A 23,448-nucleotide genomic window follows, 5' to 3' on the forward strand; every position below is an offset into this window, starting at 1 on the left:
GATCCCCAATCGGTCTCCCTTCGACTGCTGAACTCCAGCTTGGCGAGAGGCAGAAGCAAAGTCGACGGGGGAGCAGCGGCCGTCGATCCCGCGCCGTGAGGATGCGAAGTAAGTGATTCTAAGTCAATCTAAGACACATCAACTTCAGCTACGCTATTCTCGTAGCTGATGTTGTGTATCTTAGATTGATTCCCCCCCACAGTGTAGACCAGGCCTGAGTGACAGCTGAACAAGAAGTAGGACTGAATGGACTTGTAGGCTTGAAAGTTTTACATTATTGTACTTTTGAATGCAGGCTTTTTTGTACATAATTCTACATTTGTAAGTTCAACTTTCATGATAAAGAGATTACACTACAGTACTTGTATGAAGTGAATTGAAAAATACTATTTCTTTTGTTTTTTACAGCACAAATACTTGTCATCAAAAATAAAGTGAGCACTGTACACTTTGTATTTAGTTGATTTAATTGAAATCAGTATGTTTGAAAATATAGAAAACATCCCAAACTATTCAAATAAACGGTATTTTATTATTGTGTAACAGCACAATTAATCACAATTAATTTTTTTAATCGCTTGACAACCCTACTTGTGGCGCTAGAATGAAATCCAAGGCGAGTGATAAAACCGGCCAGACTGGGTCAGACCAATGGTCCATCTAGCCCAGTAACCTGTCTTCTGACAGCAGCCAGGGACAGGTGCTTCAGAGGGAAGGAACAGAACAGGCAATCACGGAGTGATCCATCCTCTGTCATACATTCCCAGTTTCTGGCAAACAGAGACTAGGGATGCTCAGAGCATGGGGTTGCATCCCTACCCATCCTGGCTAAGAGCCATTGATGGACCTATCCTCCAAGAACATACCGAATTCTTTCTTGAACCCAGTTATAGTTTTGGCCTTCACAACATCCTCTAGCAATGAGTTACAGAGGTTCACTGTGCATTGTGTGATGAAGTACTTCCTTGTGTTTGTTTTAAACCTGCTGCCTATTAATTTCATTGTGTGACCCCTGGTTCTTGTGTTATGAGAAGGAGTAAATAACACTTCTTTATTCACTTTCTCCACCCAGTCATGATTTTATAGACCTCTGTCATATCCCCCCCGCCCCTTAGTCATCTCAGGAAACCCCAGCTTTTCTGATACCAGGTAAAATTCAGGGAAGTTTAAACTCAAACAAATTTAAACCATTAATTCTAATGGTGCAGCAGCATCACTTATGTTAATTCTGCCACTGCTACTACAGGAAGCAATTACAGATCAGTTTCCTGACTTTGGGCGATGTGACTTTAATGGCCAAAATCCTGTTTTGAGACGCACTCTTTACGAGTTTAGAGTTGTCATGAAATAACACATCCTTTAATAGACATGTTTAAAGATGTTCAGATCTCAGTATTTCACAGGTAAAAAACCAAAGCAATAGATTGAAAATTGGTAACTGAGCAATTAGATTTAATTATTTTATTGACAGTACAAAGCAGCACATTGTAGCAGTGGAAAGTAGGCGCACAGCCTGTGCTTGCAGAAAAATGTGGTTTTAATTATAAGTATTTTCATAGTTCTTGCAACACCTTATTACAGTTGAAAGCTACATATAACACATTACTGATAGCACCTTACTAATCCACTGCAGTTGTATTTCACTACAGCTCCTCACAAACATGGTACTGCAAACTAGTGCATATGATCATGCATTTTCACCCTCTGCTCTGGGCTGTGAAATGCCTGTAATTTAAAGAACATTTATCCACCTGTAGACCACACATATTCTGGACATTTTAACCAGCCTTGGACAGTAAATTGCAACAAAATGCAGTTTTCACCAAAGAGGCTTTTAGTTAACGTGTAGGAATGAAGGACAGATTTCCTTTCAGCAGCACAGCTCTGGCACTTACGCAACGATCTAATAAGCCTGGTGGCCATACCAAGAGCATCTCTTCTTTTAGTCACGGACATCCCAGTCAAAGAATACTTGTAGAAATTGTGCCAGAACCATAATCCACGACAAAGGGAAGAACATAGATACTGTTGTCGCAGAGCCAAATTCAGATCTGATGCAATTACATGGGTGAAACATCACTGGCTTTAGAGCTGCACTTGTACAGAGTTTGGATTTGGTCCATCATCTTTGACATACTTAACTAGAATCCTCTTTTAGAAGTGGAGGTGGCACCAACGCAGATGCCCATAGTTATGTGAGGAGAGACACTCGGCATCAGACAACAGCAAAAAAAAAATTTTTTTGAAGTCACAACAGTTGCTTGGAGACTGCCATGGGGTGGAGAGAGAGAGAGAATTCTTTGGTGACTCTTCCTGCATTTGCCAGAATTTCTGCCACCTGCAGACTTTCAAAGTCTTGATTCGTGTGAAGCAGCAGCATGAATGATGGCCAGTCATCAGAGTAGGGTAAGAACAACACTGTCTAGACTAGAGCAACTGGGCAACAGGGTCCTCAGACTACAAGGAACTAGAGTCACAGGAGTTTAAGGTGAAAGACACTTGTGCATCCATCCCATCCCACGGGGTCATGGACCTGTCTCTAATGCACCCTCCATTGTAGTTCTACAGATCCCAAGCAAGGAGACTTTTGCCATTTCCTCTAGGAGATGAAGCCACAGCCTGATCCACGTTACTGTCAGAAAGTACTTCTTGACATTCACAGTGTTGCCAGCACTCTTGGTTATGTTTTTCTTAAAGTCCCAGATCCCAGAGCCAGGTGACCACATGAGAAGCGTGGCTTTAACTGAAGAAAAGAATACGTTTCTTGCCCTTGTGAGTGTGCAGAAACAAAAGCTTGAAACATACCAAACATTAGACTCCCTCCAATCAGAGGGAGAGAATTCTTAGAATAGAGCTTAAGTATCTTGTCAATCAGAAAGGGCATTACGGAAGAGTAACTCTGACCAAAAGACAATGTTTTGGCACTATCACCCTGGCAAGCCTTTTAAAAAAAAAATAATTGCACAGTTCTTTCCAAGGGCTGTACATCTACATGCCTGCAAATATTTAACAAGTGCTAATTCAAACATTCACGAACGTTAGATCCTAACAAGATAGCTGACAACTGTTTAATTTAATTCACCAACTTTACTTTGTACAGTGTCAGCTCTGGCTGGGAGACATGGGAGCATGAAGAGTTCCAAAGCACAAACCAATGAAATCAGCGAGGGAGCCAAGACAACATTCTGATACCATTTACATGGCTGTGAATCCAGAGTAACTCCATTGAAGTCACTGGCGTTTCTCCAGATTTATAGTACTGTAATGAGTTCAGCACGTGCCATTTTCTACCAGGCTGCGTGTTGTGCTGCAGGAAAGGTGAGGTTCTGACAGGGCTGTTCGGAAGCAGACACGTGCATGCTCTGACCAACGGCAGCTGTTTCCTACCAGCATTAGAAAGGCTAGTTTCTGCTGGGGATTGCCTTGAGAAACAGCTCAATGGAGATCTCATCAAACTACCTGCTTTTCTGGTGCTGCCCCATCTCCAAATGTTGGTGTGAAAATCCGTCAGTTCCTTGCAATTACCACAATGAAAAACTACAGTGCAGCCCTTAGTGACAAAAAGTGGCTTTAAACATCATCTGAGCTGTGACAGGGACACATTAATTCCTCCTCTGACTAGGGGAAAAGCTGTTTGCAGTGTTGTTGTAGCCGTGCTGGTCCCAGGATATTAGTGAGAGGAGGTGGGTGAGGCAATATCTTTTATTAGACCAACTTCTGTTGGTGAAAGACAAGCGTTTGCTCTACCCAGGGAAAAAGCTGTCAGTTATTCTCAGGGACCACAATTACTTTCTCTCCTTCTTACTGTTATTTTGAGTTGGAATCTTAACAGTCTGACTAATGATGCCATGAAATAATTTTTTTCTAATTAGAGGGCATTTGTTCTTAACGGGATTCCAATTCCAATTCTCATTAGGGGGAAATCTGCTCTGTGTGTACTAATCACATATTTAGTCTCTTCTACAGCTCTGTAAAAGCTCTCCAGGATCAGTCTAATGATCATTACGACCCTCAGTTTGGTGGAGGGTGGTTGCAAAATGACTTGAGAATTGAATTATTCAATCACACATGTGAAATTAGCTTGAACCTAGAGCACCTAGCCCCGAACAATTAAAGATGCTCCTGACTTATGCTCACATAAACCTACTGGGGGGTGGTATGAAGGCCAGAAATGCCTCTGTGCTGGTTGCTTAGAAAGAAGTCCCTTATCGCTCAGATCCCAACACCATACAAGATGTTTTCAGAAAATGGGCCATATCACCCCTCTGACTTCTCCCTCTGACAGATGAGAGAAGTAGAAAACCCATTTCAGTCGCTCAAAAACTGTTGGATGGAGAAGAAGCAAGCCTAAGCAGTAGCCCCTTCACCCCCCTCCTGCTCCACTGTCCTTTGCCCAGTCCTGCAGATGCACTTCTGCTAATGTAAACCCTTCTGCAATCCACATGAGACCACTGAAGTTTGGGCAGGGAAGCCACTGGCAGCAGGATGCCAATGGCAGGGGGGTCAAGAAACAGTGCAGAGGAGCCAGCCCCATGAAAAACTCCAGGCCGCTGCAGATCTCCAAGATCTGTTGATCTTGAGACATCAGCCAAGGAAGATCATGGTACCTCAGTCCCCCCAAAGGAACTCTGCACACATATCCAGAGGGACTTAGAGTGCTTTTAGACTTTGTTCTGCAGATGGACATGATCTGGCCCAATCAGCTATTTTGTCCATGCACAAGTGTAGCACGTGCTTTGACACTCCAGCTCCTGCCCTGCTAGTGTCACCAGTGGGCCATAAAGCATAAGCCACCAGAAGGGCAGAGAGCCAAGGGCCAGCGTACTCTGGAACATCTTCAGTGGCCATTTAGGAATATGATTTATCACAGATCTAATAATCTTTGGTCTCCAGAACCTCAGCACAAAGACTCCCCCCTGGGGATTAATCTGGGGAATGCTGTTCAGTCTCACTATTTAGAAAGCTTGCATAAGGGCCATTGTTACCTCAATTTATAAGCAATTCTTCCTGGTTTCATTTTGGCTAAAAAAATAAATGGTGGCAAACCTGCAGCAGAACTATTAGCTTCCTAGGGATGTCCATCCAAAGCAGAGAGCCACAGATTAAACAAACCCTGCTGCTCTCTGATAGCAGGCTGTGGCTGTCAAAAGTGTCAACAAGGATCATCTCCTTAGTGACTACACAAATAGAAAGAATGAAGATCATCGAGGAGTCAGCATCCTACACTGTGTATAATCCACATCCAATTGCAATCACAGCTTTTCATGTCCTGGAGCAAAATAAGCAGACAGTATAGTTCAGTCTGAACAGTCATCCTGCGACCAGATGCTACGAGAGCCCCTTTACTTGTATGTCAGGATCCCAGTCCCAAAGCCCTATTAGGACTGGACCTAATTTCAAATGCAGTTGGGTGAACCAGACCATTTGCCAAGTTCTACTTACTGGCAACATCAAAACACCACAGAGGATGGTCTCAGACCATTTATCGCCATCCTGCTGCTCTTGATAAACAATTAAGTTCACTTGAGTTTTATTTGTGAGATGAACTTTAATCTCCCGTGGCTTTGGGAAGATGAGTTAGGGCTTCAAGGGCAGCTTGAATCAGGCACTTTGAGAAGTTTCCAAGACTTGCAATAAAAAACTACTTCCAATAAATATGGTTGTTCTGGTGAAGGGGTTGAGCCATTTTCTGTTCCTTGTTTATTATTCACTGTGAGGCTCTCAGACCAGGTACCAGCTTATGCCAAGGTTAGTAGGCATCACTGAACACTGAAAAGTGCATAGCTGGAAACCAATTTGACTCACACGTCTGTTAGTATTGATAAAATAGAAATTAGAGTTAAGTGAAGGCGCTCCTAAGACGACAGGAGAGATTCTCCTGTTGGCATAGTTAATGCACCTCCACGAGAGGCAATAGATATGTTGACAGGAAAAGCTCTCCAACCGACATAGCTCTGTCTACACTGGGGGTTAGGTGCGTATAATTACGTCGCTCAGAGGTGAGAATTTTTCACACCTGAGTGACATAGTTATCCCAATATAAGTCTGTAGTGTAGACTGGCTTCAGTCAATAAATCTTTAGCTAGTAGTATAGGATTGGTTACAAGAGTTGTTTTGGGTTTGAGATCTGACCTGGGGTAAGTGACTGATCCTTTGGGACTGGGACTAACTTGGATATTGTTGTGATTTTTGGTTTAAGGGACCATCTATCAGCAAGGCAGGCTTGCTCGGGTGACAAGATAGACTGGAGTGCCCAATGGGACTGTCTGACTCCAGGCTAAGGCTGTATCATGCTTTGGAAGTTCACACTAGTCACTTGGTTGCTGAAATCTAATTACAGAACATACAACCTTTTGGGGTTTGTGCCCTACTTTGTGCCAGTCTGCCCTGAGGTTGGCATCCCACATTCATGAGCCTCTCCAGACAGTTTGACACCCATATCTCACTCAAATGCACAAGGAAATGGGTTTGCTGATTTTCACTTTACCCTTGCGCATATGAAAAAAGAGAAAAAAAATAGTCTCTTTCAAGAAAGTGACTGGGGACAGGAAAAATGAGGAAGGCAACTCAGCAGAAAGAAAAAGATGGGATTTATTTTTCAATTATTTTATTTTTCAATTAGTCATTGAATTTTATTTATTTTAATTTCAGCAGAGTCTTTGTGGATAGAGTCAGGATCCCAATACGCTAGTTCCAGGCTCCTAACCGGCTTATAGAACTTTTGTCGCCTCCCCATCAGCTCTGAGCAGGAAATGCTGTCACCATGGTAACGATGCACTCGTTGTATATTTTATTTATTTACTGTAAGTGGAAGGAGCTACTGAAGTCTGGCATCGTATAAAAGACAAGAAAAGACTCCGGAAAAAAATTAGTGTCCCAGCTTATTTCTTCGTGCTCCTGAATGTTCTTACTCCCAAGAGCAACCTTTCACAGTATTTCTGCTCATCTAAACTTTTGCTCCTTCTATGAAAAAAGAAAGCGATTCCAAATACTGTATTATCAATTCACCTGTCTAGGCAGGAAATTGCCATCACATGGGCACAGACACCCTAAGGAGAATTGGTTTAGCAGCGTCTGCCACAAAGGCTCAGGACAGAGTTTGGAGTCAAAAGGTGGTGAAATTACACACAAAAGTACGGATTTATCTAACCTGTGCATTTCCCATCCTCTTACAAATCGGAAACATGGAAGTTGTTTAAACAAGACATCAGGAGGCTGGAGGCATTTCATGTGCATTGCCAGAGGCGATCGTTTGATTTTATCAGTCATAGGGATGGATTATTGAGAATTGGCCTTGAGAGGAGTGACATCATCATTGGTCACTGCCAGCTAGCACTGTTGGTCAGATAGCCCACTTCAGCAATATAGCCTGGCACACTGAGCCCTGAGGATCACACTTTGGGGTCAGAAATGGACATTGTCTGCCCATGGACTGGGCAATTAACCGTACTGCACCAGAATAGCAATAACCCTACGGCTCTTTTAGATGCCTGGAATAAAGCCGTGCAACGTGGTCATGGACTTTCAGCACTGCCGACCTTCCCTGTCTAAGCATATTGTTGTTGTTGTATATTTTTCTAGCTATTACAGCACTGCAGGGGTAAGTGTCACTGTCTGGTTTTATGATCAGCTGGGGCAATGTAGAATTAGACCATTATCGGTATTGCGCATCAATGTAAAAATAAAACCCAATCTTTGTTCAGCTGAAAACCAGTCCCAACTGCATAGGCACTAGTTCACACCATTCTGAAACTTACCACATACACCCTGAACTCTGTCTACATGAAAATAATACATTAACAGCAAACGTCCAGAAGAGACCAATGGTAAATGCGATCACGCAGGTCAAAAATCACCGGAGACTCAGTCTGTACCTTATGGGACTGTTCCTTCTCCCACAAGGGTCCATGGCAATATTTCCACTGACTTCCCAGGTGCAGAGCCAGCCCTGAAGACAGTCCCCTCTGGATAGGTGTTAGTGCTCCACTACCCAAACTTCAAATAAAAGGCTGCTAGGCCCCTGCCCTCTAAAAATCAAAAATGCTGCTGCTATCTTTTTAGGACAAAAATTCTTTAGAGTCCATTCCTGCCATCCTTACTCACATGGAGCAGCATTGTATCTTCAGCCCCAAGTACTCCGCTCCATTGCAATGGGCCTATAACAGAGGAAGGGTGAGGAAGGGTGTAATCAGGTCCTTCATAATTGTATCCAACCTACTCTATCGTTCAGTAAAACTGTAACGACATTAGAAACTGGTGAGAGTGCACATAGAACACTGGGAACAGGAGAACCAAATGCCTCCAAGTTGGAATAGAGGTTTAGCACCTGACAATTTATATTGCAGTGCACAATTGCCACCAAGGGTTTAGGACAGAAGTAAGAACAAAGCTAACAACTAACTCAATCAAATTACCTGGCCATCACTGCCTGTTTTCCTGCATGTGCCTTCAGCTTGAGTTTTGCCATGGAGTAGAGTCCATTGAAATAAAGCAATCAAGTTGCAATCCCCAATTATCAGCCATGGGTAAATCTAAGAGAGTCACACACAGCAGCTTGTATTTCCCATGGAATGGTAGCTGGTGGGATATCACCACAATTTCACTTAATGTTTCTTGACATTCCAAGAGAAAAAGAGAACTCCTCCTCTGCTCTATCAGACAAAAAGAAACAGCTCCATTTCAGAGACTTATGAACTCCTATTTAAAGAAAGTTCCTCCAAATCTGCACAGGATGGAGAGGGCAAAATACAGCTCTCTTGCTGCCAGTCACCCCACCATTGCACCTAGAAACCACTGAGCAACCAGAAGGTTCACTGGCAAGGCAAGGAAAGCACTGGAGTGGGGAGGTGCCAATATACTTGGGTGTTTTGGGCTTGTAACTCACTCAGAGCTATTAATGGTGAGTGAATTTCTCCTAACACAAACTGAACCAAACAGAACCATTAGATGTGAGCACATGAGGCCAATCTGTATCTTCTAGGAAGAGTTTAGGGATTGAGCAGGATTTGTCTTTGAAACCAAAAGATAACTGTCCCAGGAAGAGATGCACTCACAGTTTGATGATACAGTTCAAAGGATTCACTACAGAGTTTGCCAGAAAAAATAGAAACCTCAAGTCAGGTTGTGTTTCGAAACCAAACAAAATCTAAAGCACTCAGGGTTATGCGCAAAGTTACCCAACCTATTGGCAAAAAGTCTCTAAAAAGAAAACTGCCATTTTGCTCAGTGCAACCTGCTCTGAAAGGTCAGGTGGTAATACACTCATCTCATAATAACTAGTACGCCTTTAACTGTATACAACACCCTTCATCCTAGGAGATCCCAAGTTACATGACAGACGAGAGCCAATTTCTGCCTTCCGTTACCCATGCAACCTCACTGTCATTTGGTGCCACTGTCATGCTAGACAAGATTCAAACTCAAGGCCCTGATCCCTTGTGACCATTAAGTCTCTCATGGCACATCCCACAAAAACAGGAGTGTGAACTCCATATTCTGGCTCTATTCCACCATCACTTTCTGCCTCCCTACTTCCCTCAGCAGCTGGAATGGAAGAAGCTATTCTTCACTTCCCCTCCTGAAAAATGGTTAGTGCTGCTGGCATACGGTGCTGCCTTCCCCTCCAGAAGTGACAAGTGAGCCATACCTACATATACGCTCCCCAGGCCAAACTCTGCTCTCAGCTGGAGATAGGAAAACTCACCCACCCCTGGAATGCAGCCATGTCTAAAGTGGAAGGGGGCAGTAAGCCTAAGTCAAGACTATACCCCTTTTTTTAGCAGGGGAAGTGGAGAGTCCCTTGAAACTGCAGAAGGAATGTAGTTGATTAACTCCAGCTGGACTGTGGAGTTAATATCCCTACCGGTGTGAAAAGCACCAGAAGGGCATCAATGGCCACAACGGCCAGAGCCTTGGTTTGAAGTCCCTTTGGGAAGATGGCACCCAACACTGTGCAGGGCAGTGACTCATTATGGACTCAGAGGGAAGACTGATACCAGATGAAATTCAGTGTTGATAAATGCAAAGTAATGCACACTGGAAAACATAATCCCAACTATACATATAAAATGATGGGGTCTAAATTGGCTGTTACCACTTAAGAAAGAGATCTTGGAGTCATTGTGGATAGTTCTCCGAAAACATCCACTCAATGTGCAGCGGCAGTCAAAACAGTAAACAATGTAGGGAATCATTAAGAAAGGGATAAATAATAAGACAGAAAATATCATATTGCCTCTATATAAATCCATGGTATGCTCACATCTTGAATACTGTTTGCAGATGTGGTCACCCCATATCAAAAAAGATATATTGGAATTGGAAAAGGTTCAGAAAAGGGCAAAAAAAATGATTAGGGGTATGGAATAGCTTCCATATGAGGAGCGATTAATAAGATTGGGACTTTTCAGCTTGGAAAAGAGATGACTAAGGGGGGATATGATAGAGGTCTATAAAATCATGACTGGTGTGGAGAAAGTAAATATTTACTCATTCTCATAACACAAGAAGTAGAGGTCACCAAATGAAATTAATAGGCAGCAGGTTTAAAACAAACAAAAGGAAGGTTTTTTCCCCACACAATGCACAGTCAACCTTCGGAACTCCTTGCCAGAGGATGTTGTGAAGGCCAAGACTATAACAGGGTTCAAAAAAGAACTAGATAAGTTCATGGAGGATATGTCCATCAATGGCTATTCGCTAGGATGATCAGGGATGGTGTCCCTAGCCTCTGTTTGACAGAAGCTGGGAATGGGTGACCGAGGATGGATCACTTGATGATTACCTGTTCTGTTCATTCCCTCTGGGGCACCTGGCATTGGCCACTGTCGGAAGACAGGATACTGGGCTAGATGGACCTTTGGTTCGACCCAGTCTGGCCATTCTTATGTACTGAATCACTAGCTGTCCCTCAATTTCCCATCCAAGTACAAATCAGACTCAACCCTGCTTAGTATTGCAGATCTGTGGAATGTGCTTGATAATAAAGGGCCAGGTCATGCCTCTGCTTGCCCTGAGGGCTGCTAAACTCCTTCCAGATGATAGCCTTTCACAAAGGCCAATCTCACCCAGTAGAGCTGCACTCCAGGATTACACGGTCATTGTTCAGCAAAAAGCCAGCCCTACATTTGGGACTAAATTTAAGTGGCTTTTGTTAATTCAGGGTACTTTTCTCTGCTCTCAGAACACACTCTGGCCTCCAAAAATAATTTTCTTATCTGTGAGATTTCCTTACAGTGATTGTTACTTAATAAGGAAATGCATTATCTGAAGCATATTTATGTTTGTGCTCAGAGACTGCTGTGTCTAGATAACCTTATAGACCATCCCATAATGGAGTATCCCTGAAATTCTTTGCAAAAATGTCCACTATTGGCCAATACTGCTCACTGAGATGGTGGCCTATACCGGTGTATGTAATGGGGCAGTGGTTTGTATACCTAGGGTTGGCAGATCTTGCATAGAGAAACACTTAAACAGTGTACTGCCCCATTAATGTTTTTAAATTAAATAATTAGCATTATTGCTTCCAAGCAATCACGAATTTAATTTCTTCCAAATATGGAATTTTAGAGACTTCTATATCCTACCACTCTTACTGAATAATGGTATGAGTTGGTGGCACATATCAGGGATATCAGAGTGAGAAGCATCTCAAACTTACTATCTGCCTATGTTCTCTCACATAAGAGGTCACACCCCAGTGTATGGCATGACGCAAGGTAAGTGTTATAATCTAAAACTAGGAGTCACCAAATGAAATTAATAGGCAGCAAGTTTAAAACAAACAAAAGGATTTTTCCCCCCATACAATGCACAGTCAACCTGTGAAACTCCTTGCCAGAGAATGTTGTGAAGGCCAAGACTACAACAGGGTTCAAAAATGAACTAGATAAGTTCATGGAGGATAGGTCCACCAACGACCATTCGCTAGAATGGGCGGGGCAAGCCTCTGTTTGCCAGCAGCTGGGAAGGAGCGACAGGGGATGGATCACTTGAATGATTACCTGTTCTGTTCATTCCCTCTGAGGCACTTAGTCCTGCCACGAGTGCAGGGGACTGGACTAGATGACTTCTTGAGGTCCCTTCCAGTTCTATGATTCTATGAAAAAGACAGATGCCACATGCCACACAGTACTGCAACCCTAGCCCGAGTTTTGGACAGGCAGTTTCCCTCCTGAGGCTCACTTGCATACCACAGTTTTAGAGAGTTAAAAGAAAACTGGAATCAGTGTGTTTATCCAACGGGGGTGAAGGCTTGAGAGATGACTGCATATTTCTCAGTCTATTCATGCGTTGTTTCTTTGGAAATTTCATAGGGCTGAGCTGACATAACTGGATAAGATTTTCCTTTACATGAGCAATAGCAAAGGAAGATTCTGCCTGCATGTCACAAATGAAAGTACTAGAGTCAAGGTATAATGGGGTGCATTCACCTCTCATAAGCACCCCCTGGCCGAGTGCTTGTGCCTGCAGACTCTCTCTGTTTCTGGTGGATCTTCGGTGACTCAGGCCATACGTCCAACAGGTGGCCTATCTCAACACCTTTAGTAAGGTCCCTCGATCTGGAGCCCTATCCATGGGCTTTCTCCTCAGTCAGTCCAGCAGGGCCTATCACAGTACCCTGGTTCAAACGGTCTTGCATCCACTTCTGAGCTCTTTCAAATTGTCCCTGCTATTCAAGCAGGCCCAGCCCTAGTGTGTGGCCACATCCCCCAGGGCTCCCTCCTGGCAGATTCTTCACCACTCAGGGCCTTTCTGACACCAGCTCTTCAGATGGGCCACTAAAAGAGTTCAGTTCCCCTTCTGGGGTATATCAAAGTCTAGGCCACTTTCCCAGTGGCTTTCCCTCTACTCCAGGTCCCAGCCCAGGAACTCTATACATAGCAGCCATCCACCATGTCCCCTTTAAATAAACTGCATTGTTACTACAATTCCCTGGGCCATTTCCCTATGGCTCCAGCACATTCTTCATCCTTCCCTCTGGACCTTGTCCTGGTGGAGTGCCAGCCAGCCAGGGACACCATCCACTCTTCTCCAGATCTAACAAGGAACTGAATACAGTCTGGTCCCTGCAGCTCTTCTTATATTAGCCTGCTGGGCTCTGATTGGCTGCTTCCCACACAGCCATTCTAGGCTGCTTGGAGGACCTCTCTACTGCCCTTTTCTGGGGAAGGGTGTGGCAGGGCCTCAAGGCCTCCAGCAGGGGGCCTCCAGACCTAGTCCACTCCATCACACAAGGCCACACAGAACCAGCAATAGTATTGATTGACACTCAGCTGCCTGCAGTGTCTGGTGCTGAACTCTGTGGCTAACTGAAAGTTCTGCAGCTGCACAAAACGGGCAAGCTTTCTAAACCACTGAATTAGACTTCAATGTCTAACACACGTGGCGGTCTGCTGCACTATTTACTATGTTAATATTTAATTCAGTGCCATGTCCAGCTGGTAATACTAAGCCACTTCTTTCATTTCATCACTGAGAGCTCAGTTTGTGGCAGAAGTCGGGGTTGCAGCACTTAGGGAAGGGTTTATGTAGCCACTAGGAGGAAGCTGTTTTCCTACCAGAGAGTTTGGCAGCTTGAATGGTCAAGGCTGTTGTCCATAGGGGAGGGGCTGTCAATGAGAAAGGAGCCTCTCCTCTCCTCCCCACTGGCTATGGAGGACAGCAGTGATGTGTTGGCTCCTAGCCACTCATTCTCTCCCTCTGGTGGGGTAGGAGTCCCTGTGGGTCTTTCTCCCCAGAGCTTCCCCCATCCTCTGCTGTGACTTCCTAACTCCTCCCACAGGTGAGTTGTCTCAAAATGCGACTGAATGAGGAGCAATGGTGAGGTCAGCACTCTGCACCCCCTGCCAATGCCTTAGCTCGCTCTGGCAGAGCTGGGGGGAGGGAAAATGGGTCCTGTGAGCTCAGGCAGACCACTGACCAACAAGCTTCCTATAATCTGCCCAGCAGAGAGAGGACATAACATTGCAGGGCAAGGAAAAAACTTTCTGTAGATTCCTATGCAGGCTGGAGCACCCACAGGGAAAAAATGGTGGGTGCTGAGCACCCACGGGCAGCCAGCTCCCCCATCACTCCCCCGCGCCTCCCACCCATGGATCAGTGCCTCAATCAGCTGTTTCGTGGCATGTAGGAGGCTGGGAGGGAGGACGAGGTGCACTCAGGGAAGGGTGTGGAACTGGGAGGGAAGAAATAGGGTGGGGCAGGGATGGGCCCTTGGAGGGAGTGGGGGAGGGGCAAGGGCAGAGCCGGGGTCAAGCACCCCCCCAGCCCTTTGGAAAGTCAGCACCTGTGCTCAAAACTGCAGAAAAGAGTAAGACAGGTGGAAGATCTGGGTGCAGCAGAAGCCAGGGAAGAACATCCCTTGCCCCTCTGTGACGGGGGTGTACTTGTCACACACTGGAGACAAAGGGGATAAACCCACACTCTGGGCAGAGGAAGCCATGCCCCCTCGCTCCTGCCGGGCATGCTCCAACTGGAGCAGCATTGTAAAAGGGAGTAGCCCAGCTCAGTCTGGGCTGACCACTGAGGTGGGAGGATGCACGTTGCAGATTCCTATCTGGGAGCTGCTGGAGCCCAAGCCTGCCAGGGTCTGGACAGACACTCAGCTACTGGTGGACACCCAAGGGACATTGGAACTGCTGGGAGCTTCACAGGCCAGAGCCCCAGGAGACTACGCCCCTGGAAGACATGGTAGGAAGTAGCCCGGGAGACTATACATGGATCCAGTTGGAGGACTGGGAACTAAGTCAGTGTGTTTTAGTCGGATCCCTGCTGACCCAGAAGTGAGTTCACTCACTGCTGACAGGGCCCTGGGCTGGGACCTGGTGGAATAGCGAGGGCCTGTGTCCCCCTACCCCGGCCACTCTCCTCCCCACCAGGTGGTGCCCCATCCCTCACTGGCCATCAGGCTGCATCACCCTATGAGAGAGGGCAGCCATATGGACTCTGGCAGCCCTGTAAGGGAGGGCAACTGTATTGATTCTGGCCACTAGGCCAACTGCCCTGAGGCTAAGGGCAGCCAGATGGACTCGGCCACAGGGTTTCAACGTCCTTTTCCCCACCCTAAAGGGGGACAAGGTGTACTTGCCCCATGACACCCTCCTGCTGCCAAAAACTCACATGAAGCGGATTCCAGCTCATGGACGCCAGACAGCCAAGACTCCTACCCCTTCTGCTTTAAAGAGCTCAATTTTCAGAGGACAGGTAACTGCCCTTTCTGAAAATCCAGCACCTTTAAGGCAACCCAAGTCAGGGGCCCAGAATTGCTGATCATTGGAATATCTTGGCCTGGGGCTCCTGGAGCACCCTGACACCATGTGCTAAAGCTGCCCATGCTGATGCTATCAGTTCCACAATGAATATCTTTTAAAATGAGACTTTAATCAACTAAATTTTCATCCTAAGCGCTGGATCTCAGCCTGGGGAGTTCAGTGAAATGGGTCATTTCCTGCTCCTCCGTCCTGATTTTATGCTATGAAGAGGAAAAGTGACCATAAGACTTTTTAAAACCAGGTGAATCTCCTTTTAGCGTGTCATTATCCAGAAACCCTTTGTCCAGTTCACCTCAATGTGCGCACTTGTTTTGTGCGTCAGCCTACTAATTCTGAGGCCAATTTGACGTTGTGATTTTTAAGAGAATGGAGAAAAAAGAGACTCTGACTCATAATGGAAATCCAACTGCAACCTTAACTGTGCAATGCCTGCTGTCACTCCACTATGAGTCTCACATACTTATTAGTGTTATTTAATGCAGGGAATCCCCTTTTAAAGTCAACTGTAAAAATAGTAAAAAGTAAAACCTACTGGTCAGATAAATGTAAGGAGGCAGTTCAGACTAATGGCTAGAGAATAAAGCATGTTCAATAAGGCCGGAAAGTGAAACTGAATATGTGACTATGTGCAAATAGATAAACAATTTAAAGGTCTCTGATTCATATGTTAAAGCCAGTTCTGGGGTCACAACCCCCTCTAATTAAAAAAAATATCACAAAAAGTCCTACTGAAATCTGCTTTATACTGGCACCAGCCATTTCAGAACTTGCTATTGTAGTACTTTCAAAGTCAATTTTATTATTTACAACAGCAAAGCTGTTCCACCCCACATTTAAAATATATTCTGACTCTCACAAGACTTGTCAGAGACAGCTGCCTTCCCCCACATTCCAGCCAAAAATAATAACAGAACAGAGCTGTTTGGAGGAGACTTAATCTAATCTTCATTGCTTCAGTTTTAAAATATCCTGCTTGGTTTAGGGTTTCTTGTTACATGGAGGGATGTGTTTTTAGTGAGATAGATCTTAGCTGAAAGGCCCTTCATAGAAGCTTCATGTAACTAGAAACCATGGAAGGCCAACTCTGCTGCAACCTAAACAAAAGCCTCCAGGAGACATAGCTTTAAGCAAACTGCACTGAGGTTGAACTTTTACAACCGTTGGTGTTAATGCCACTGGGGTTTTGTTTAATTTAAACTCTGCACCAAACCTGGATCTCAGCTACTCCAGAGTCTCTCTGGTATAATCTAAAATATTTTTTAAAAACTCTAGTTACTCTGGATTTGCCCTGGTGGAAGGGGGACCAGACTCTGGCTGAAGCCAGCGTTTTCTAGGCCTTCAGCTAGATAACCTAATGCAACGACACACTCAGTAAGAAAGGACTCTCAGTCCTCTGCATGATACAGAACACAAGGGGATAAAGAAAGCAAAATGCAGAGGGCTCCTCTGCACCACTTGTGAAAACTCAAGATTGAATAAGATCTGAAGTGAGACTTCAGAGACAGCACCAGAGCAGTAAATCCAGTTCTTCCAGAGATTTCCACAAATGCCTCCCATTCACACTTGCTAACACAGGCTTGCAGGCGAAAGGGCAAGATTTTGAATACTGCAACATTATAATATTCTAGGTCAGTTCAACTGGTATGTAACCTACCGAATAAGCCCCATGATCAACACAGTTGTGAATCCAGGACTAGCACCTAAACCAACCATCATTCCTAATGACCTGCCAAGGGCCCTGTGTGCACAGAATCGTCAAATCGATTTTAAAAGGTTCATTTCAAAACAAAATCCAGAGAGTCTGATGCTGAGGTCCTTAGCCCAGCACTGCCGGAACAATGGGAACAAGGCACCAGCACTCAAACAAAGAGTTGTCCTGTAGCCTGTCCCCTGCCCGTCTCACACTCGCACTCTCTCTCCGGTACACAAGGTGACATATTTTGACAACTTTGCTCTCAGCAAAGCACTGCAGCCCCTCACACGGTTCAATCTGCAGGAAGATAACGAAAAGCGCTTGAGCAAGCCAGGCAAAGGGCAAGTCTATCAGTGGGTTTGATTTTGCGGACTTTCCATATTCCTTTTCCTGTCTTCCTCCAGTCACTCTTCCTTCTTGCTGGAACCTGCTCTGCATTTCATTTAATCCACACACTTTCCTTCCTGTCCCAGGTACATCCCTTCTGGCTCTGAACCTCCAGCAACTGCATCGCTCACGTATACATATCTCAGCAGCCCCATGCATCACAGCGTGGAAAAGAAACCACTACTGCACTGCTGCTCGGCCCCTTTCGCTTGAGAGAAAGCCCGAGAGTGTCATTCAAAAACCCAGGGTAGGCTGAACTATGGGGGAGACAAAGCTTCTGAGAAGCAGAAAGCTGTTTTGAAAAGGCAAAGGTGTGTTTAGTAGGACACTTGATCCCATCTATACTCGCCTTAGCCCCGTTTGAGGAAGGTTCTTCTTCTCCAGGGCCGCCCAGAGGAGGGGCAAGTGGGCAATTTGCCCCAGGGCCCCCCACGAGAATATAGTATTCTATAATATTGCAACTTTCATGGAAGGGGCCCCCAAAACTGCTTTGCCCCAGGCCCCCTGAATCCTCTGGGTGGCCCTGTTCTTCTCAGCCCATACAGATTTTAGTAAAACCGAAGCCATGGTTAAAGTTAATTTATTTCCCCCCATTCCCGTTGTTTGTTCACTCTTGGCGTTGCCTAGCCGCACACCACAACTGAACTGCTCTCTCTCCCCTTTGGCCCTAAGCACTTTCAAACCCAACACGTCGGCTCCAGCGCCCATTGGCCCGAACGGGCACAGCACCAGACGGGACATTTTCAGTGCCAAAGCCGGCCCAGTCCCACCCACTCCTGCCGGCCGGCCGCCGCGGAAGTTATCTAGGCAGAACTTCATGCCTGTCGGATCGGCTACTCCCAGGACAGAGGCTCTCCCGATCCCCTCACTGGCGTACACCTGATGTGCGGGGACATTCATTGCCGCCGAACTTCCCCGCCAGGGGCTCGGTTACAGCCGAACACGGCGTGGGCAGGCTTCGCACTCCCCGGTAACCGCGGCCGGGGTGGGTGTGACAGGCGGGCGAGGCACGCGCAGGGCAGCCGCCGCTCCTGTGCCGGGGGACGGACAGATCCTTGCAGCCGAGCGCTCTGGCAGCTACGGTACAAAGAGCCAGGCTACGAATATCCCCCTGACTGTCGCGTTTCTGGGGGAGCGGACACTAGGCCGAGCTTTGCCCTCGCTCACCCGGGAGGATGTGATCGGGCCTCTCGGACGCGGCTGCTGCCCCGGGAATAGGGATTTCACTCACCCTTCGGTTTTGCGGCGCGCAGCCCGGGCCAAGCCAGACACCGGCCGGGACAAAGCTCCCAGCTCCACGCCAGGGGCTCCGAGTCCCTCCCCACCGAGCCGGCGCGGCGGGCAGAGCGGGGTCCGGGGCGGGCAGAGCAGGCTGCTACCGCCGGTCCGCGGCGGGGCGCGTCGCGCCAGCCCGGGCTCAGCTCGGCACCGCTGGAGCCGAGAGCCCCAAGCGACACGGGCCTGACTGCGAGACGGCGCCCGGCGGAGCTTCCTCCTCTCGCCCCCAGAGACCAGCGTGTCCGCAGGGCACGGCCCGCGCCCCCCGCCTGGGCCGCCGAGCCCCAGCAGCCCGGCAAGAGGCGCTGCTCCCCGCCTGACCCGCTCACAGGGCGCCCCAAGCACCGCCAGCCCCACGCTCAGGGCTCCGCTCAGCGCCCGCCGCCGGGATCGGCCCCGCGGTGCCCGGGGCAGCTCGCCAAGGGAGACCATCGCAGTGGAGCGCCGGAGCCCCCCGGCCAGCCCCTACACGCGGCGCTGCGGCGGCCACCAGCCCGGCTCCCGCGGGCTTTGGCTTGCAGCGAGCCCGGAGCAGCCGCCGTGCGGGCGAGTCCGCATCTCTCTGCCCGCCGCACTGCTGAGCCCGGTCAGTCCTCGAGGAGCGCCGGGCTTCGGCCGCTGCGATTATCCTCGGCTCCCGGCCCAGCTCTGGGCAGCCTCGCCCGCTGCTGGGGCTGGTCCGGGCAGCACCCGGTCCCCTTCCCTCCGGTGGGTGAGCGGGGCTCCCGGGGGCAGCGGTGCCAGCCCCGGGGCGCGTGTGACTAGGGCAGGCGAGCGGAGCCGCGGGGAGCCGCGACGCGCCAGCCTGGGGCTGCCCAGTCTGCAGCGAGCCGCGGCTGAGCCGCCCGGGGAGAACAGCGGGGTCGGCCCAGTTCCTGTCCGGTCCCCGGGCTCTCCGCTCCCGGACCGACCCCTTGGGGGCCGCCGGCGCAGGAGCTCCGGGTCCGCAGCCCATCGCAGTGGGGTAATACTGGGAGCGCAGCGCGGCGGGGCTGCCCCGAAACCCGCACAAACTCCGCACCCCCGGGCCCAGAGCTGCGGCTCCGGGCAGCCCATCCTCCGCTGCCCGGGTTCCCAGGCCAGGGTTCGGAGCTGCGCCTCCCGCAGCCTGCTCTCCGCATGCCCAGCCGGCCCCCATCACCGCCGCTCCGCCAGGCACTGCCCCGCCGCTACCCCCCAGCCTGGCCCGCGAAGGGAGCCGGGCCCCACGGCGTAGCCTGCCCAGCTGCCGGCAGCGAAACCCGGCCCGGAGCTTCCTGCAGCCACGGGGAGGGAGTCAAGTGCAGAAACAGCCGGTCCTGCCCTATGCCCCTCAGCCAGCGACCGCTCCAGCCCCGCGCCTCACCCACCCCGCACCCCCTGCCCCTCCAGCCCCCTCCGACCCCGCACCCCCGGGCCCCTGCCCTTCACCGCTCACCGACCCGCACCCCCTGCCCTTCCCGCACCACCTGCTCCTCCAGCCCCCTCCAATCCCGCACCCCCTGCACTCCACCGCTCACCGACCCAGCACCCACTGCCCCTCCAACCCCGTATCCCTTGCCCTCCACTGACCCCGCACCCCCTGCCCCTCCAACCCCCTCTGACCCCGCATCCCGTCCTCCACCGACCCCGCACCCCCTGCCCCTCCAGCCCTCTCCGACCCCGCACCCCCCGCCTCTCCAGCCCCCTCCGACCCCGCACCCCCTGCCCTGCACAGCTCACCTACCCCGCCGCACCCCCTGCCCCTCGAGCCCGGGCCGACCTCGCACCCCCTGCCCCCACCCAGACCGCACCCGTCTTCTGCCCCTGCACAGCACCCGCCAGCCCCACATGCGGGGTCACCCATCACCGTCTGCCCTTTCCCCCCGCCCGTGCCTGCCCTGCAGCGCCTCTGCCCAGCCTCGCCGCGCGGCCGGCTCCCTCGCTAGCATCCCCTGCCCGCAGCCGGGTCCCTGCCCGGCTCTGCCCGCCCCTGGGTGCGCGCTGGCCGCGCTGAATGACAGCTTACCTGCACGCCAATCTTCATCACACTGACACCGGCCGGACCGCGCAGCCTATACTCACCGCCCGCCGCCGCGCGTCACGGCCCCGCCCGGCCCGGCCCCCGCCCCGCGCCGGCTCCCGCCTGGCTCCCTCTAGCGGGCCGGCCTGGGCCGCCGCTACCGGCGTGCTCCGTCCCCCGCCCCATCCCATCGCGGAGACACGGGGCTGAGCCGGGCCAGCCCGGGCCCTCTTGTCGCGGGGCGCTCAGCTCACGCACCCCCCGTACCCGCCAAACAGCGGCCGGGCTGGGAGACTCCCAGGGCTGGGACTGGAAAACACATTAGCAGCAGGACAGTGCAGTGCTAGGGGCTCACGCTCCCCAACCCTTTTGTTTGGTTTCCGATTTACTCCTTTCAAAGGGAATTTTAAAAATCTCATCCCACCCCCTAGATGTGGGTGAGCTGGAACAATGTGTACATTGGGGGCACTGAGAGCCAGGGAGCCAAACTGTAAACCCTGGATATAATGGAAAACCACAGGCGCTGGAACTACGGGTCCTGCACCCCCTGGCTTGAAGGGGTTCCCATCATATCCAGGGGTTACAGTTTGGTTCCATGGCTCTCAACACCCCCACTATACACATTGTTCCAGGGCCCCGATGGAAACCACTTTAAGCAAGGCCTTGCAGCTGCACCCCTAGTTCCAGCACCTATGTGTAGATGTTGTAAATGCTTCCCCTCCCCCACCCTAGATTTGAGGTTTGACACACGCACCCCCAGTCGCTTTACTGACAGCAAGTGCATTATTTTACACTCTGCTGCGTGCAAAATAATATATTGGAATTGTAAAAGAGAAATCAGTCCATTAAAAACTACAGAAGGGAGATGATAAATTCTCTCTTCCGCCCTTCCTTTAAACAAAACGATTCCAGGATTTGCTCCTCCAAGGAGCAACAAAAATAGATAAACTAGAGAGTTTAATTCACAGGTCAAAGGTGTTAATTTCAGAAGTGTTACTGATTGATTGTGAAGTCTATTAAATAGAGAGAGGCATCTGTGATAGAGTTATTTTTAAAACAATAACAAAACTGACACAAATCCAGTGAAAAGTGATGCAGAGGTTGCACTAGGCATGTATTTTAATAAATACAAAATCCCCTCACCCCGCACTAGTAGTGCCGACTGAATAATAATATCTATCGCATTATTTATTTGAACGATTTTGCAGCTTTTTAATTAAATTATTTAACAAATATTTGTTTCCCACTATTTACCCAGGCCTGGTAAATATCAAAGAAGAAATACTGCTCTTGGTTACAAATGCATGAACTTCTTAGACTTCAGTGTGGATTGCATGTTCGTAGAATTTGACCTCTGTATCTACAGAGGGCATGAGTGCCTTACACTTGGGGTAGTCATTTATGCTTCTTCTGCAAAGTAGATGTAAAACACTGCCAGCTGCCACCAACAAGGGTCTGTGGAAGATTCTGATTTGGTTTGTTGTTTTGTACAGGTGAAAGTGACTGCACAAGATTCCAGGCAAGAAGTCTGGGCTTATGTAGCTTTTTCTATATTTTGATGTGGCACTGAAGGATTGTTAGTATACCTTGAATTTGGACAGACTGCAAAAGATTATTTTGATTCCACTACCACCACCCCAACTCTTCTTACAAGACGTAAATGTTTCTTTCAGGATTTTCTATGATATGCCAATATAGAACCAGGGATTTGAGATCCTCTGAAAAGTAAAGCATTGGGTTCTCTTTTCATTACCGTAAAACTGAACTACTTTGTCTACCTGAGGAATAGTTCTAAATTAATTCTGGGTGCTATTTTTTTCTAAAGCAGCAAAGAAGAAAATGATAAAACCAGCATCCAAAGAAAGGTACAGTATACACAGGGTATGTCTACACTGCAGTTAAACATCCCTTGCTGGCCTGACAACTGACTCAGGCTTCTGCTGTGGGGTTATAAACTTGCAGTGTAGACAGCCTGAATGCAAGCTCTAGGCCTTTCCTCTCACAACCTCTTCTCCTCACACAAATCCACACTCCTGTATTTTTGTCTGGCTCACCTTAATTGTGGCTTGATCTTTCATTTCTTGTACCCAAAATTCACATTGATTTTAATGGGAGTTTTTCATGTACAAAATGCTTTGTTTTGATGTTCACGCTTCCAGTGCACTTTTCTTCTCCAGCTTGAAACATTAGAAATATGATCCCTTTTTGTGATGGATCCAGCATTTTGTACATGAAAAACTCCCATTAAAATCAATGTGAGTTTTGGGTACAAGAAATGAAAGATCAAGCCACAATTAAGGTGAGTCAGAGATGACAGATAAATGAAGCATTTATTTTTATGGGAAATTGTCAAAAAGCAGGTTTGATCACTTGTGCTCACAGAACTGTTTTTTTTCCTCATTTGTTTTCAGTATGTACAGTATCAAACAACATGAAATGTGGTATGGCAAAACAATGCAAGAATTATATACAGTAACTCCTCACTTAAAGTCGTCCCGGTTAATGTTGTTTCGTTGTTACGTTGCTGATCAATTAGGGAACATGCTCGTTTAAAGTTGTGCAATGCTCCCTTATAACGTTGTTTGGCAGCCGCCTGCTTTGTCCACTGCTTGCAGCCCGTTGTAGCTAGCTGGTGGGGGCTCGGAACCAGGGTGGACCAGCAGCCCCCCTATCAGCTCTCCACTCCGCTAAGTTCCCTGTGCAGCAGCCACCCAGCAAGCTACCAATTGCTGGCAGTTCAGCTGTTCCTCCCCCCACTGCCATGTGCTGCTCTTGCCCTCTGCCTTGGAGCTGCTCCCAGGAGCCCCCTGCTTGCTGTGCAGGGGAGGGGGGAA

At 48.5% G+C, this 23,448-nt stretch overlaps 2 protein-coding genes across 6 annotated transcripts in view; one reads left to right on the forward strand and one right to left on the reverse strand.

Annotated features, from left to right (window-relative positions):
- The window catches only part of PKNOX2 (PBX/knotted 1 homeobox 2), a 645,653-nt gene extending 624,953 nt beyond the window's left edge, over nt 1–20,700 (reverse strand). For 3 of the 5 annotated variants that reach the window (XM_034754698.1, XM_034754693.1, XM_034754697.1), the window contains exon 1: nt 20,621–20,700. The gene's annotated coding sequence lies outside the window, so the exon portion shown is untranslated. Of the gene's footprint in view, nt 1–18,586; nt 18,695–20,620 lie in introns of those variants that run through there. The other 2 variants (XM_034754696.1, XM_034754694.1) reach the window with 1 other exon arrangement.
- LOC117868693 (basic salivary proline-rich protein 2-like) lies at nt 15,124–23,149 on the forward strand. The gene is made up of 3 exons (XM_034754889.1): nt 15,124–15,207; nt 18,574–19,219; nt 22,108–23,149. The coding sequence occupies exons 1-3, from the start codon at nt 15,124–15,126 to the stop codon at nt 22,182–22,184; spliced, it is 807 nt and encodes a 268-aa protein (XP_034610780.1). The 3' UTR covers nt 22,185–23,149.
- Nucleotides 23,150–23,448: the final 299 nt, after the last annotated feature.

Source organism: Trachemys scripta, chromosome 21 (genome assembly GCF_013100865.1).
Source record: "Trachemys scripta elegans isolate TJP31775 chromosome 21, CAS_Tse_1.0, whole genome shotgun sequence".
NCBI classification, from domain to species: Eukaryota; Metazoa; Chordata; order Testudines; family Emydidae; genus Trachemys; species Trachemys scripta.

Coding starts and splice junctions, on each gene's coding strand:
- LOC117868693 (XM_034754889.1), top strand. CDS start 15,124: ATGAAGCGGATTCCAGCTCATGGACGCCAGACAGCCAAGACTCCTACC. Junction 15,208..18,573: donor GCTCAATTTTCAGAGGACAG/GTAACTGCCCTT, acceptor CCCCGGGAATAG/GGATTTCACTCACCCTTCGG. Junction 19,220..22,107: donor CCGCCGCACTGCTGAGCCCG/GTCAGTCCTCGA, acceptor TGTTTTGTACAG/GTGAAAGTGACTGCACAAGA.